The sequence below is a fragment of the Castor canadensis genome, chromosome 8, assembly GCF_047511655.1.
Source record: "Castor canadensis chromosome 8, mCasCan1.hap1v2, whole genome shotgun sequence".
Lineage (NCBI taxonomy): Eukaryota > Metazoa > Chordata > Mammalia > Rodentia > Castoridae > Castor > Castor canadensis.
In genome coordinates this window covers 79,572,162-79,589,227 of record NC_133393.1, presented here as the reverse complement: position 1 = coordinate 79,589,227, position 17,066 = coordinate 79,572,162, and the positions used below count along the sequence as shown (strand labels likewise).

General features: G+C 37.2%; 1 protein-coding gene across 3 annotated transcripts in view; it reads left to right on the top strand.

Annotated features, from left to right (window-relative positions):
• Gxylt1 (glucoside xylosyltransferase 1) overlaps positions 1-17,066 on the top strand; it is a 60,020-nt gene that overhangs the window by 7,931 nt on the left and 35,023 nt on the right. For 2 of the 3 annotated variants that reach the window (XM_074083141.1, XM_074083142.1), the window contains exons 2-4: positions 2,779-2,871; positions 11,736-11,907; positions 14,079-14,204. In XM_074083141.1, coding sequence (XP_073939242.1) covers positions 2,779-2,871; positions 11,736-11,907; positions 14,079-14,204 — 391 coding nt within the window. The remainder of the gene's footprint in view (positions 1-2,778; positions 2,872-11,735; positions 11,908-14,078; positions 14,205-17,066) is intronic. The other variant, XM_074083143.1, reaches the window with a different exon arrangement.

The window sequence follows — 17,066 nt, the reverse complement described above, 5'->3', positions numbered from 1 at the left end:
GATATTCTTTAGCAATGTAGTTTAATTGTAATACGGCAGAGCATCTCTTTAGTTTAGAAGCTCCTTGGTGGGTACTGCCTGTGGACAGAGTTTGAGGAGTGTTCTGTAGCTCACCCGGTTGTTTATTTAATAGAAACTTAAGCAGTCTCAGCAACTTCTGCATGATGGCAGCAAGTGTGAACTTTTCATAGTCAAATATTTGTGAGCAGGTATCTTAAAAATATGAGTAGCAAAGATACCAAAATGTTAGCAGTGGTGGATGATTTGTTAGGCCTTTAAATTTTCTAAATTGTGCTTAATGATCATATATTGATTGAATCATTTGCAGAAACAAAATTAGAAAATCTATATAAGTTGTAAGTAGACAATTATATGAGAAGTTTTATGAGTACTTTTTTTTTGAGGGGGGGGTGTCCTAGAGGTTGAACTGAGAGTGTATACATGATAGGCATGATACTTTTGATAAAAACTCCAAGTTGACACACTTTAATTTATGTGTGTGGGGGTACTGGGACTTGAAGTCAGGACTTGAGAGGCAGGCACTCTACCACTTGAGCCACGCTTCCAGCTGTTTTTGTGCTGGTTATTATAGATAGGGTTTTGCTTTTTGCCCACATCAGCCTGGACCTCAGTCCTCCTACTTTGTTTCCCTCTGTCACTGGAATGACATGGTGTGTGCTACCATACCCCAATTTTTCTGAGGTCTGGCAATTTTTTTTTTGCCCAGTCTGGCCTGGAACCTTAAAACCATGATCCTCCAGATAGATCTAAGCTGCCCAAGTAGCTAGGATTGCAGGCTTGAGCCACTAGCTTTTCAGGTTTTGTTTTTTTTTCTACCCTTGGGTGGGGAGCAGGACAGGATGGTGCAGAGTCTCACAGCTAGGCTGTCCTCCAGCTGACCATCCTTTTGCCTCAGCCTCCTGAGTGCTGGGATTATAGGAATGATGGTTCATGCCCTACTCACTCTTGATAACAGTGATTCTTACTCAGGTCTGACCTTAATACCTAACTGGCTGGTGTCGTTGGCTAAATATTCAGTTTGTCCAGGCATATGCCTGGAGAAGATTCTTGATTAAGTAGGCCTGGATTAGTAAATGACTTTAAGACCAAGCAGATTTGGAAAACAACACTTAACTGATTTGTTTTGTAACATAGTGTGAAAGTTGAGGCTGCAAATGATATTGTTACAAACACATAATTTGAAGTAATTTTTATGGAACAGTAGAATTTTTCACTAAGATTTCCATGTCCGTTTTCCACTGTAGAATAGTTTGACAGAGGAGGTATCCATTTATAGTGTTTTTCTTCCTAAACAAAGCTGCATGGTAGATGGTGATTTGTAAATAAACTGTAGATTTCTTGAAATAATGCTGGAAGAATGTCAGTATCTGAAAGATGATTTAAAAGAACTATGTCAGTGTTTAACTCCCTGATATCAAATGTAGGATTTTAAACATACATAATGATGCCTAGGAGGATACAAACCCAAATTTTTCTAATTAAGTGATAAGTGTTAATGATGTACACTTTTTTTCTTGAGACAGTCTTGCTATGTAGCCCAGGCTGGCCTCAAACTCGAGATCCTCCTACCTCAACCTCCCAAGGACTGGGATTATAGGTCTACACTACCACATCCAGCTTGATATGTATACATTTTATTTTCTTTTTCTGTTTTATCATCCCTTTAAATTAAAATTTTTAACTTATTGTGCTGTACTAGAAAATGTCCTTCAAAGAAAATCAAATTACAATGTTAACATTTTTTGGTGATTTTAAAATTGTAATTTTGTAGTTATGGAGTAGTATACAGAATTCTGTAGTTGCATTTAAAAAAATCATCATTGTCAGACCCTGTTCCCAGAGAGTCTGATTTATAGGTCTGATGTGGGTCTCTCCAGTGATTTCATTATACCTCTAGGGCTGGGAAACCCTGCCTTAGACCTTGACATCAGAGAGCTGTGCAAATCTGAAATTTCACAGGCCTTCTGATGTAAGCACAGTAACTTACAAACTTAATTTAGAGGGAGAAAACAAAGGACTGTGGTGATAAAGTGGAAGTGGTGTGGTTTAGTAACTCACCCCTACTTCATGCTTACATAAGTACCCAGACCTCCACTGTTGTAAAGCTTTAGATGCTTGTTTTGAAAAGGAATAACAATGAAAAACATGCTTTTTTTTTTATATGAGGCATTTTTTTCTATTTTAGCTCCACCATGCAATCTTAAGAAAGACCATACTTGACCTTCCATTTTAGCTTGTATAATGTAATGAAATTGAGATAATGTAGAAATGAAATGGAGCTCTAAGTATCAGCAAGATTTCTTATTTTTTAGTTTAAAACATCATGCAAGTAGCTCGAGTTGAGGATTAATTTAAAAGCATTTAGTGAGCTTTCCTCCTTCTTCCCCCAGCATTTGTGACACTCATTTTGTTTCAGGGTAAGCAAAAACATTTTTGGATGAAATGAATTTTGTTCTAGGATAACATGTGTAGTCCATGAAGAAAATATTCAGACGTTTGTGTCATAAGAGGAGGGATTTTAGTATATCACAATCTATAGTGTATTTTAACTTAAAAGTTTTAAAGTTTATATAAAATAACAGTGCCCTAAGTAAGGGAGAAATAAGTTTTCTAAAAAACTTCAACTTACCATAGCAACTTGGATTTGCCATTTTGTTACAAACAGTAAGTTAAGTTACCATGTTGCTCAGTAAATGTTGTTATTTCCCAACTGAAACACTCACGTAGAACTCTTATTTCTGTCTCACTGTTTGTTAGGTGTAAAGATTTCTCTCTGTGTTACTGGAATCCCTATTGGATGCTGCCCTCTGATGTTTGTGGAATGAACTGCTTTTGGGAAGCGACTTTTAGGTAGGCACTTAATATTTAATTAGTAGATCAGTGTAGGTAAGATTAGATAGTAGACATTCAAAGCTTTTACTGTAATAGAAAGTAAAAGTATTTCTTTTCCTGTAATTTTGTATTATCATTTTCTATTTCTTTTTCCTATTTTGTTGTTACCACTAATTTTTAACACATACTGCGTGTAAATGTTCTAATTTTTTAGGATGTTAAGATAAACTATTGTTAGAAGAATTTATGATCTAACTTTGGGTAACAGGTGATAAAATGCTAAACAGGTGATAAAGACAGATTTCCCCTGAACATTTAGCTACAAACACATTCACACGTTTGTTATCTAATTTAAACCTGTGTACTGATAAAACATCTTGTAGGTTGATGGGACAACTGAAGAAAAATTATATTAGTTATTAGCTGAGTGATTGAGTATTGGGGAATGGGAGGATAAATGTTTATAGTTGCTGAAGGAGCAAATGAAATGACATTGTTTATTGACCTTTTAATTTACTGAATAGTTTGGCTTTGTTTGTTACTGATAAAGAAAGTATTGGAGTCAGGCACTGGTAGCTCATGCCTGTAATCCTAGCTACTTGGGAGGCTGAGTTCAGAAAGTTTGCAATTTGAAGCCAGTCTGGAAAAATAGTTCGAGAGACCCTCATCTCCAAAATAACCAGAACAAAATGAACTGGAGATGTGGCTTAAGCAGTAGAGTGCCTGATTTGCAGGTATGAAACCCTGAGATCAAACACCAGTTGTACCAAAAAAAAAAAAAAGGATTATCAGTTGGCTGATCTCTTTTCCCTTCCTGCTCTGATCTTCAGTGAAGGAAGCAAGTGTTGATAGGAATGGGATAAGGCAGTGACTCTCAGATTATCTCAGGTAGTGGTAGGGGATAGTAGGACAGTATCTGGAAATGCCCTTGTTAAGAGTAACATTGTTTTGAGAGTAATCTATTTTTACTATTATTTTTATGATTCATTTAAATTTTAATACTGTATCTGTAGGCAACTGTGTATTTTTGTTTGTTTGTTTTGTCAGTACTGGGGTTTGAACTCAGGGCCTCATACTTAGTAGGCAGGTGCTCTACCACTTGAGACACTCCGCCAGCTCCAGGCATTATGTATTTACTCTAAGCAATACTTCATTTTTGCCTCAGTGTTAGAAGCTTATCTACCTCCTTTGTAAATCTTCTTAGAAATTCTCCTTTACTGTCTGTGGACCTTGGTGTCTCATTCTGTCTGGCATCAGGGCCCTTCGTAGGCACTGTTCTTCTAAGTTTTGTCCCATCTTTCCCAATTTGAATTCTTTGTATACTTTTGACCAAATCTTCTGGTATACAATGAACATAAGATAATATGTAAAAAAGAAAAGTCATCTCAACTCCTGTCTCAAGTGTTTTTCTTTGTTTGTTGTTTGGTACTGGGGTTTGAACTCAGGGCCTAAACCTTGAGCCACTACACCAGCCCTTTATTTTTATGTGATGGGTTTTTTGAAATAGGGTCTTGCAAACTGTTTGTCCAGGCTGGTTTTGAACCAAAATCCTCCTGATCTCTGCCTCCTGAGTAGCTTGGATTACAGGTGTGAGCCACTAGTGCCTGGGTCAAGTGTTTTTGCTTTTTTTTTTTAAAAATCATTGATATGGACACTGTGCTTATACATGGTCTTAATTAAGATACAGATTGATTTTGAATTATGAGGTTAAAAGTTTGATACTTTCCCCGTGAAGCGCTGTCTTGGTAATTACCATGTTAAAATTCTATACTCTTCCATTGAGTTGCACTCTATTCCATTGAATTTTGGAAAGCATTTTATGGTTTTTCTCATTTTGAGAACTTAAGTAACACATATGTGTTTACTGAGTATCCTGTTTGTGCATATCTCTTTTCTGAATATTTTGTCCTTAAAACCAAGCCTAACACAAAATACCCAACTTGCTTAACTTGCTTTCAATTTTTTCTACTTACCTTCAAAGCATCATCTGTTTATTCTCTTTCCCATCATCAGGAAATTTCTTAGCATACCCACCTATTGGCTTTACTTTCTTAAACAAACAAAACTTCATACCTGAACCACCTGTGAGCAGTAGATCTACCAGTAGAAGCTCATTGAAGTCATCCTGACCTCTTAAGTTGTTCTTCTGGGGCTCAGTCTTACTTTTCTGCTGATACCAGTTTCTACTTCCTCTTTCAGCTCGGTTGGTCTCCAGTTTTGAAGAGCAGGTCTCAGTTCTTTGGCCTCTCCCAGACTTCACTGTCACTGCTTCCTAAATCTTGGGTAATCACAGGACCATAGTTTCCATTCACAGCTCCTTTTTGAATTCCAGACTTGTATTTCCAGCTGCATGTTGGTCATTTTTACCTCGTAGATTCAGATGCTTCCAAACTTAATGTTTCAGTGGACATGGTCTAGCTCCTCAGACCTTCCTTCATCAGTATTTTGCATCTTGGGTTATGACTGTCCTGTGTCAGTCTTCATTGATTCTTCTTACTCTGTCTCCTGACACTTTCTAGCAGTGAGTATTTCTTCCCTCCTGTTCTCTTTGCTGCCCACTTTGCCTCCCTTCCATTTCTGTAGGTACCACATCTATTGTGATTATGAATCTTTATTCACTTCTATTTTTAACTGGTTGATAGCATATGGTCTTCATTTAAGCTCTGTGCCTCCCAAGATGCTTCATAGCCAATCAGCAGGTAACAAATATCACAAGGATCATTGGCAGGAAGGTTTCCCTGATACTTCCTCATTAGGCTAGATGTTTGTGTAACGAGCTTCCTTAGCAGTCTTGATTGTCTCTGTTCAAGCAATTACCATGCTTTCCCACTTCTTACAAAACTCTGTCTTGGGCTGGAGGCCTGGTTCAAGTAGGAGAGCATCTGCTGGCAAGTGCAGAGCTCTAAGTTCAAAGTCCCATACCACCAAAAAAAGAAAAAAATCTGTCTTTACACAACTGCAAATTGTGGCAGGTCAGGATTGTAGTTCTCTTTTATACCCCAGTGCTTGGCAGTTCCCACCATAAAGAGAAAGATTTGATATTTTTAAGGGACTTTTTTTTTTTTCTTCTTCAGTATTGGGGATCAAACCCAAGGCCGCATGCTGGGCAAGCACTCTACCGCTGATCCACGTCCCCAAGATCTATTTTTTTAAAAGCTCAAATCATACAAAAATTAATACATTAAAACACAATATTTTAGAGATACTGAATTGAAGAGTTACATAAGGAAGCTGAGTGCTGGTGGCTCACGCCTGTAGTCCTAGCAACTTGGGAGGCAGAAATCAGGAGGATCGTGGTTTGAAGCCAGCCTGGGCAAATAGTTCTTGAGATCCTATCTTGAAAATACTCAACACACAAAAAAGAGCTCAAGGTGTAGGCCCTGAGTTCAAGCTCCAGTACTGCAAAAGTTTCAGAAGGAAAAGAAGTTTCAGAAGGAAAAGAACTAAAATAAAAAGAAATTAGGAAAGTATATAAAGCATATAAAAAGTTTGAATATATGTTACAAAGAATGAATTATATCACTAAATTGTGTTCTAAAAATTTCATGGATTTAATCTTGTGCCAGTATTGTGTGAGTGTACTAGACTCACCATAACTATTGGCAGTTATAATTTTAGCATTTATTAGGCCAAAATGATTTCATTCATTGGTTATTTCTTGAACATATTTCTACATTTGTTTAGCTTTTTTTTTTTTTTTTTGCAATGCTGGGTTTGAACTAAGGGCTTTTAACTAGGTAGGCACTCTTCTGTTTGAGCCATGCCCCAGCCCTTTTCGCTTTTGTTATCTTTCCACTGGGGTCTCGCTTTTGCCTACACGGCCTTGAGGCATCATCCTCCTCTGGATTTTTGGATTCAATTTGGATTCATGGGTTCTGTGGTCAAAGGAAGGTTTAAGGTCAGTTGTATTGTTTTGAGGGGTCTCAACAGTTTTAAGGGGTGTATTTTTATGTATTATCTTAAATTATAGAAGTTAATACTTAGCATTCATATTGGAGTTTTAGATGACTCTTAAAACAAGAGTCATTTTTTTTCAAGAGTCATTTATATCCAACTTTTTTAGTTTCATCCAGTATAATTCAACACAATGTTTATAGTAAGAGGAAAAAACTTCTTTAAAAAGAGCTGTACATTAAGGAAATTATTGTTAGTTTTTCAGTGTAGTTTTCCATTATATTCAACTGCAAGGTTTTTTTCTTGAGGGGGTATCATTTTGGTGGGACTGGGGTTCAAACTTAGGACTTTGTGCTTGCAAAGCAGGCACTCTACTGCTTGAGCCACAGCTTCAGTCCATTTGCTCTGATTATTTTGGAAATGGTGTCTTGAACTGTTTGCCCAGACTGGCCTCAAAGAGCAAACCTCCTGGTCTCAGCCTCTCAGGTAGCTAGGATTATAGGCATGAGCCACCATTGCCCAACTCAACTGCAAGTTTCATGATATGTTTTAGTATGAAGAGATTGTTCCTTAAAAATTTAACTCTGAGCTGGTCACTGGTGGCTCACGTCTGTAATCCTAGCTACTCAGGAGACAGAGATCAGGAAGATCACAGTTCACAGCCAGCCCAGGCAAATAGTCTGAGAGGCCCTATCTTGGAAAAACCCATCACAAAAATAGGACTGTTGGAGTGGCTCAAGGTGAAGGCTCTAAGTTCAAACCCCAGTATCGCAAGTAAATAAATAAATAAATAAATAAAATTTTAACTCTATTTAGTTTGACTTCGTATACTTCATTGTAATCCTAATTCCTATCCTAAATATTATTTGTTTCTTATAGAAAGAATACTAAGTTAATCTTAAGCTAGAAAAATACACTGAAAGGTATTCATGCTGACTAAATAAATAAGAAAGGTGGTTATAATTCCTTTATAGCAGAGATTTTCTTAAAATAAGACTATTCTAAGCCTATTCCTAAGGTTTGGACATTAACTGCATTTTATAAGAACTTGTCATTCATAACCTTGTTTAAATGCTAACTTTTTCCTTATTTGCCTCTCCCATTTTGACACTCCCTCCCCCCCACCCCCGAACCATGGAACGAACACACACACACACACACACACACACACTCACTCAGCAGGTGTCTCCTAAAAATAAGGGCATTTTCCAATACACCTACAATTTTTCCTGTTAGTGTCCTTTGTTAGTCTCCTCCCCATTCAGGACCCAGTCAGATGTCCATTTCATCAGCTCACAGATGTCGTTACTTTCCTCTGTTCTAGTACTATTCCCCGGCTTAGTTTTTTAGATGGCGAGAGGGAGGGTGACAGTGGAGTCTTTACGAGATGATATATATATGTTTTATTTTTCAGAATGGACCTCAATTTAGATTTGCCTGACCGTCTTCTCATGTTAGATTCCGGCTTTGGGGCAGGTGTGCTGTATAGGAGGTGTTATATTCTTCTTTGGTCATGCTATGAGGAGTCAGCTGGTGACATATACTTAACATTATAATATTTTATCACGTAGATTATATCTGATCACATGGTTAAGGTGATGTTCTTCCATTTCTGCACTATAACAGTATCTTCGTGTCCTTTGTAATGTATGGGGAAAATACTTTGTTACTATGCAGTTTTTAGTTAGATTATCTGTTACAAAGATGATTGCAAAATAGTGATCTTTATAGTTCTATTATTCCTTCTACATGTATTGGTTGGTATTTGGTTTTTTTTTTGTGTGTGTGTTTTGCAATTTTTTTTTCATTTTTCTTTTATTATTCATATGTGCATACAAGGCTTGGTTCATTTCTCCCCCCTGCCCCCACCCCCTCCCTTACCACCCACTCCGCCCCCTTCCTCTCCCCCCGCCAATACCCAGCAGAAACTATTTTGCCCTTATTTCTAATTTTGTTGTAGAGAGAGTATAAGCAATAATAGGAAGAAACAAGGGTTTTTGCTGGTTGAGATAAGGATAGCTATACAGGGCATTGACTCACATTGATTTCCTGTGCATGTGTGTTACCTTCTAGGTTAATTCTTTTTGATCTAACCTTTTCTCTAGTACCTGTTCCCCTTTTCCTATTGGCCTCAGTTGCTTTAAGGTATCTGCTTTAGTTTCTCTGCGTTAAGGGCAACAAATGCTAGCTAGTTTTTTAGGTGTCTTACCTATCCTCACCCCTTCCTTGTGTGCTCTCGCTTTTATCATGTGCTCATAGTCCAATCCCCTTGTTGTGTTTGCCCTTGATCTAATGTCCACATATGAGGGAATTCTTTCCCCTTACTCCTTTATTGAATATCATTTGGACTCATGGATTCATTTAAAAAAAAAATCTAATAAGTTACTCATTACTGTCATGCTTTTTGTTATGTTTGTTTAAGAGCTGGCAATTGAACCCAGGGCCTTGTGCATGATGAGCAAATACTTTACCCAGCACTGAGCTCCTACCCTACCCCCCCTTTCTGTTTGAGAGCTTCTGGTTCTCATATCTAAAATGGGCACTACGGTGTAGTGAAAATGAGAGATAAGCTAAGGAAGACCCCTGACACAGTGCTCAGTTAGGGAAAGCCATGACATTGTTCAGGGCCCTCTGGAGGTTGCTCATGGAACCGAGTTCAGGAAAACGCTACAATGACGTCATTCGGGGATACTTGAAAACTACTGCCAGTCTATAAGTGGACCCCATCACATGAACTAAATGTGCGGTTTTCCTGTCACACAGTTTAGAGGTTGTACTATAAGTGACTTATGTTTAGTAGATTCGGAATAGGAATTTTAGCTCAGCACCTGGAGACTGCCTGGAATCACTTAGGGTGGGTGGGTGGGAAGGCTGGCTGGCCTAGGGGGTTTTGTGAAGGTTGATCCTCCTTATGGCCTTTGGCAAAAATCACCATCTGGCAGGGGTCCCTCTCTTGGTGACCAGGGGGCTGCAGCCTTTTCACGTAAAAGTTCTCCTGGTCTCTGCTTAGCCCACAGAACCCACAGAGGAATCAGTTCTGTGATTGCTGGGCTCTTTGGCCAGGGCCAGCTTTCCATACTGCATGTGGAGACAGCTGCTGTCATGGTGTCATGCTGGTGTTGATACTGCACTATCTGAGGATTTCTTTTACTCATGGAACAATAGGCTTGACTTTAAAATGTCCTTTTGGATGACATTTCTTTAAATCTGCAGGAACTTTTACTTCATACTGTGACTAAAATAGCACATTTTTTTCTCTTTCTGGCAGGGGGATACTGGGGTTTAAACTTGGGGCCTACACCTTGAGCCACTCCACCAGCCCTTTTTTGTGAAGAGTATTTTTCGAGATAGGGTCTCACAAACTATTTGCCTAGACTGGCTTTGAACCATGATCCTCCTGATCTCTGCTTCCTGAGTAGGTAGGATTACAGGTGTGAGCCACTGGCACCCAGCACATAGCACATTTTTACAGACTATTCAGTTGTGGCTAGAATTACTGGGGTGGCTGTTTGCTATGACTGCTGAGAAGGTTCTAGTTAGTACTTCCTGCAGTAGAGAAGCTGATTTTCTATTTCTCCCTATTCCAGTTGCTTTCCCCGTCCTTGGTGTATAGGAACACCAAGGTGTGTCCTAGGCATAGACATCTTCAGAAATGAATATCCTTTTGTCAATTTAGGTATTGACATCTGTACCTTATGTAATGCTTTTACTACAAAGTGACACCAAAGATAAAAGTAAATACAATGTACTTGACACTACTCCTGTGGAAACTGGGAGAAAAGAGGGGGCAGTGTGGCCAAAACAATCCTTACTAAAATTCCTGGGAGAAGGTGTCCTGGGGCTGATTTTAGGAGGAGTTTCTCTCCCTTTACGAACATTTTGCTTTTTTCTTAAGGTTTATTGTACCTCTTATTTTTGTTTTTGTTTTGTTTGTTTGGTTTTGGTGGCCCTGGGATTTGAACTCAGGGCCTTACCTCTTATCTATGGGTGTACAAAGTTCTGTGCAAAACAGCATATGGCTATTTTGGCTTACTTTTAAAATTAAGCAATCCTGCCTGTTAGAGATTCTCAAATCATGTTTTTTTGTTTGTTTTTCCAGGCAGGCTTTTGCTATGTAGCCCAGACTGGCCTGAAGGTATCTATCTTCTTGCTCCTGAGTGCTGGCATTACAGGTTTGGGCCACTCTGGGCTGTATTTTAATGAAAGCTTTTTTTTTTTTAAACCACTGTAAGAAGTGACTCACCTACAATCGTAGCTACTCTGGAGGCAGAGATTGGGAGGATTGAAGTTCGAAGCCTGCCGAGGCAAATAGTTCGAGAGACCCTGTCTTGAAAATATTCAACCTAAAACAGGGCTGGTGGAGTGGTTCAAGTTGTAGAGCACCTAGCAAGTGTGAGGCCTTGAGTTCAAACCCCAGTACTGTACTCCCTCCCACCAAAAAAAGAAATGTTTTTATCTTGGGGTGTAGTTAGCATGATTTAAGACTGGGCGTAATACTGGAATGTTTATGATTGAAATTATGACTGGTTTGCTTCATAGTAGTCTGTATATAGGTGGAAGGAGGTGTAGGAAGGGGTTTTAAATAGAATAAGAATGTGCTTTAATGAGTTTTTTGAAAATTTGAATGGAAGTCCTTCAAGTCAGCCAGGCAATGGTCTCTTTCTTGACAGATTTCTTGAGAGAATTAAGTCCTCATATCCTAAGGTATCTAGTATGAGTAATGAATTAACTTTTCTGTAGCTACAATGGGACTAGTTATGAATTCCTAGGAGAATTGAAAGTCAGTTTTTGTTCAAGGATCCCTAGTAAGGAACATTGGTTGAGAAACATGACTGATTGGTTCTTGAATTGTGACGTTTTGTAATTTGATATGTTTTTGTTTCTTAAATAGAAGTTTTGAGTTTCTGTTTTTGAATATGGTAAAAGTACTTTGTAGTTGTGAACATGTGCTAAAAACTGTTGGGAAATGTATTTTTCTTTCTTACTAGATACAGTTTGAAAACACAGCCTATTGAGAAAATGCATCTTGCTGTTGTCGCCTGTGGTGAAAGACTGGAAGAAACCATGATCATGTTGAAGTCAGCTCTTATTTTCAGTGTCAAACCTCTGCAATTCCATATTTTTGCTGAAGATCAACTACATGATAGCTTTAAAGACAGAGTAAGTATTTGAGACTTAATCAAGTTCATAGAGTTGAATATTTAGTAGTTTGCTGTAATAGAATGTTTTATTCCTTCCTTGAACAAAAATATTTATTCTGCTTTTCAAAACTGGAGAGAGGCTGTTTTTTTTTCTGGTTGTAGCTGAGCCATTTGCAGCATGAGGCTTTTACCTTATGGTCTAATATGGCTACTCAAGCTCCAGCCATCAATGTATGACATAAGAGAGGAAGAAGTGAAGGAAGGGCAGTCCCTTCCTTTTCTTTAAGGACACTCTGTAGAGTAGTGGTGACATTTCAATCCAGAATTCCTCTGGCATGGATTTAGTCATACTTGGCTGTTAGTGAGGGTAGAAAATGAGAGCAGGCTTATAACCTCTTTAATAACAACAACAAAAATTGCTGTAAAGAATTAGTGGTCAGATAAAGGAACAGAACATAATAAGAGAAATTGACCTAGATCTTAATACCTTAGATGGTGATAAAGAAAATGCGAGTGTCCTGTCATTCTCTCGCTCTACTCCCCTCGCCCTTTTGTTGTATCTTTTCTCCACTAAATCAAGCTTTTAAACTGATTTGGATTTTTATGCTTGATCTTTAATTTTTTTTCAAGTGAATTTAGTTCATTTGTATGTTAAAGGAAAAATACCACTTGTGATCTCAGGTCTTTTAGTTTTTTGCTAAAATCTTTGATTACAAGAAGTATTAAAAATTTACTTGAGTTTATGTCTAGTGTATATGTTTTTGATACATACTTTTGTGATCTTGATCTCTTTATCTGGGTTATTTTCTAAAATATTAACTGAGGAATTACTCTTACTCTAGAGGGTAAAAGAATAGTAATAGGCCTACTAACTGTGAAACTTGAAAATACAATGAGAAAGCTTTGGCTTTCTTTGACTGTTACAATTGATGCTGAGAATATCTGGTATTGCTTTTGATGAAAGCATATCAAATATTTGGTAGAGCATGCTTTTGGTATCCAAAATAACTAAATACTGTAATGTTAAATGAAAATGCCAAATACTCCATTTTGAAGTTGGTATTGAAAGGATCTTTCAGTGATTTATAAGTTGGGAAGGGAAACTGTTAGATTTTTAAACTGACGCAGACACCAAAGCAGAGTGTTGCTGCAAAGGTATTTCTGTAGACTATGTTGGAAGATACTACTATTTTAAAAATTACTTGAATACAGTCATAATTCAAAAGACATCATATTTATCCTGCTTTATAAACTAGTCCCGTCATTCCCCCCCACCCATTTGCTGTTTTTGCATGCTCTTTAGATAACTTGAATCAGCAGTTTTAAAAAGTGGGTCCTGGTGACATGTGCTTTTAGTCTTAGATAGTTGGGATGCTAAGTCGAGAATCTCCTGAGCTTAGGAGTTTGAGGCCAGTCAGAGCAATGTAGCGAGGCCCTGTCTCCAACAGAAAAAAAGTTCTGTATCCTCAAAACAACAACAAAACCCATCAGAACAAGTCTGTTAAGCAACAATGACAGGCAATACTTAAGTGGGTTTGAAACAGTTTAGTGCCTTTGAAATTCATTCAAGATATTGAAGAGTGAATGCTCATTATAGATTTTCAGTATATGTTTTTGGTAATGATTTTTTAAAAATTGGCTTTGAATACATATTCAGAATATTTTATCAGGATTGGCTGTGCACATTAAAATTTTGCACAAATAGGCACTATTTTTATATTAGTCTGAATTTGAATGTAAAAATTTTGTTATACATACTGTGTTAGCACTTGATTTTTCCGATTCTAATTTGTTTAGAAATTGAGAGAATTTACGCAGGTCAAGTTAAGGAAGACAAATTCCTGTGTGGCTCTTCCAACTTGATGACTTTTTAAAATTTATTTTCTGATAATTTATTCTTAATGGTAAAATCTTTTCTGGCATATTACTGTGATTTTTAGATTTTGAATGTAAACAAAAAGAATGGTGAAAAAGAAGAATTTTTTTTTTTTCCTTTTATTGTTGTGCTGGGTAGTGGTGCATATTGTGGCATCTACAAAGGTAAGAATCTTTTTCTTAACTATACACATAAAATGTATATGATCTTATTTTTGTCTTTCTCATTCCATAACTGTATGTTTATGATATTACAGAGAAAATTGAACATGAAACAAATCTAAACTTTTAAATTTAATTTTTTTTATTTTTTAGCTTGACAGCTGGTCATTTCTTCAGAAATTTAATTATACATTATACCCCATAACCTTTCCAAAGGAGAATGCAGTGGAGTGGAAAAAACTCTTCAAACCATGTGCTTCCCAGAGGTTATTCTTGCCAGTAAGTCTCCCCACCCCCACCCTACTTGTGTTTTTTTTTTTTTTAAATTGGAAACTTACTTTTATGTAGATGAGTCTAAAGAGTTACAAATACGCCTAGATAACTGAATAAGTACACATGTGTATATGCTATTTTTCCTTTTGAATATGAGAAAAAAACTTTCCATTGAACAAGTTAAACTTGTAATAAAACCCTATTAAAAATTTAAAAATTTGTCTGGGCATGGTGGTGTATTCCTGTAATTCTAGCTACTTGGGAGGCAGAGGCAAGAAGAACATGGGTTGGAGGTCAGTCCTGCCAAAGTAAGTAATACCATCTCTCAAAAACAAAATTTGAAAATAAAAACAAAATTAACAGAAAAAACAACAGGGCTCAGTGATAGAGTGTTTGCCTAGCATGTGCAAGGCCCTGAGTTCAATCCCTAGTCCAACAAAAAAAGAAAAGAAAAAAGAAAAATTTTTAGAAATTTTTTGTTGAAATAAGTTTTTACACTTAACTCATGCAGTTACTATGAACTGTTTTATCTCTAGGAAAGAAGTAATGGTCAGATCACACTGGAGCCAAGTCTTTTGCCAGCATAGTCCTTCAAGTTGTAAACTATACGCGTTAGCTTGGGAAATAAAGAATAGCATTATTAATGACATTTCTGTCTTACACCACGCTCATTTGCCTTTTCTAACTTATGTATAAATGCAATCACAAAACATAAGGTAGTGAACTCATTGCTGAGTGGAGCCATTCTGTGAAAAACCCTGATTTTCCATTTTAATCTAAAAATATATATCAAACAAAGCTCCGCTTCCATTTTGTGATTTCACTCATAATTTAAAATTCACAGTAGTTCTTTAGACAACTATGACATTTAAAATTCTTATAGTATTGTTAATTTAAAAATTAACAAGCAGAAAATACTTACAGTAGTATAAATACTGAATTTAAAAGCATACATGTTCCTAGAAAGCATGTGAATTATGGGGAAGAACCATTAGTTCTTTGTTATTCTTGTTTGGAGGTTCTAGCAGGGGAGCGCAGCTACTCGTATACCCTTGACCGAAGAACGGTCCTCCTCTATCGGGGATGGTCGTCCTCTTCGACCGAGCGCGCAGCTTCGGGAGGGACGCACATGGAGCGGTGAGGGAGGAAGGGGACACCCGCCTAGCCAGCCAGATCAGCCGAATCAACCCTGGCGATCAATGGGGTGACAGATGTCGCAGCCAGATCGCCCTCACATCCAGTTCTTTGTTATTCTTAAGGCTGCCTTAGCATATTAAGACTGTAGTTTACCTAATCCAGGATATCAAGTAGATTTTTTGTTTTGTTTTGGTGGTACTGGGGTTTGAACTCAGAGCCTAATGCTTGCTAGGCAGGTGCTTTACCACTTGAGCCACTCTGCTCAAATAGATTTAAAGTTATAATTTTCATAGCCAAATCTGCCTCAGCAGTATTTTGATGCTGTGGTTAAAAAATTTGCACCCTAGGACCTTTCTCAGTCTTGCCTTCCATTGTAGAAAGCACACAAATGAGGGATTATGGTTGGAAAAAAGCCAAAGAAGTTTTAGGCTTTTATAAGTTTTTAGTATAAATTTTATGTTCAGTTATTGCGGTATCATGTTCATTTAACTAATATGAGTGCTTATGTTCTGCCGTTCGCCTGTACTAAAGTACTGGGTGTATACGGATGAACTGGAAGAGACAGGTTGCTTATTTTCATAGTTTATTGTCTGATGGAGGAGACAGACCTTAAATAAATAGATACATAAATGTTATTGAAGAATAATAAGTGATGAAAGAAAAGCATGAAGTTACTGCCATTTTGTTCTACTTTATTAGTAAATTTAATTGCTGATGTGATATGAAATTTGCCAGATTATTTAATTATTCTAGTTTTTAAGTACTAAAGAAAATACTTGAAACCTGTCCAATTGTCCTCATACTTTACTGTTACATTGACACCTTTTTAACCAGATTTGAGAAAATCAATGCTTTATTTTTCCTAATGATAAACTTTTTTACTGAGCTTCTCTTCCTTTGAAATAGATGAATAAAAAGAATTAATATAAATTATGCTTGTGCCTTCTTCCCCCAAAAGGAACCAAAGACAAATACTGATGTGCTTATCATACAACCTTACATCTGACTTCCAGTTGTCAGTGGTTGCCAATATTGAACTTGAAGCTTTTAGTGTCTTCCTGGTCTGCTAAGAATACACTGATCTGTAAACACATGATGCATTATGATACAGAAGCAGAGTGTTGATATTACAAACATTTCTTCTCACTCCTCTCTACCCCCCAAAAAACGACACAGTTACAATCATCTCTTTTTCACCAGTCTCTGAATAAGAGACGGTCACTATTTAGGCTCTAACATCAATCATTAGATTTTTTTTTTCTTTTTTTGCAGTTCAGGGGTTTGAACTCAGGACCTCATCCTTGCTAGGCAGGCACTCTACCACTTAAAGCTCCTCTGCCAACCCTTTTTTGTATTGGGTATTTTTGAGATAGGGTCTTTTTATCTGGGCTGACCTTGAACCTTGATTTTATAATCTCTGTGTTCTGAGTAGCTAGGATAATAGGTGCTGAGCCACTGGTACCCGGTCTCATTGTATTCTTAACTAAAAAGGTTTAAGTTTAACCTAATCATTGAATTTTACTAATATTCCAGGATAGGCAGTAAATTTAAAATTGTAAGAGCCAGGTTCTAAAGTTTGTGGGTAAGGCAGAATAAAAAATTATTCTTGAAAATCTCTATGGAAAGTGTCATCAGGAGATTTAACATATCTCTGAAAGTGCAACATGGCCAGTTTTTCTCCTAAGACAAGTCTTATTTTCACCCTTGTTAAGTGCACATTTTCTTTGATTT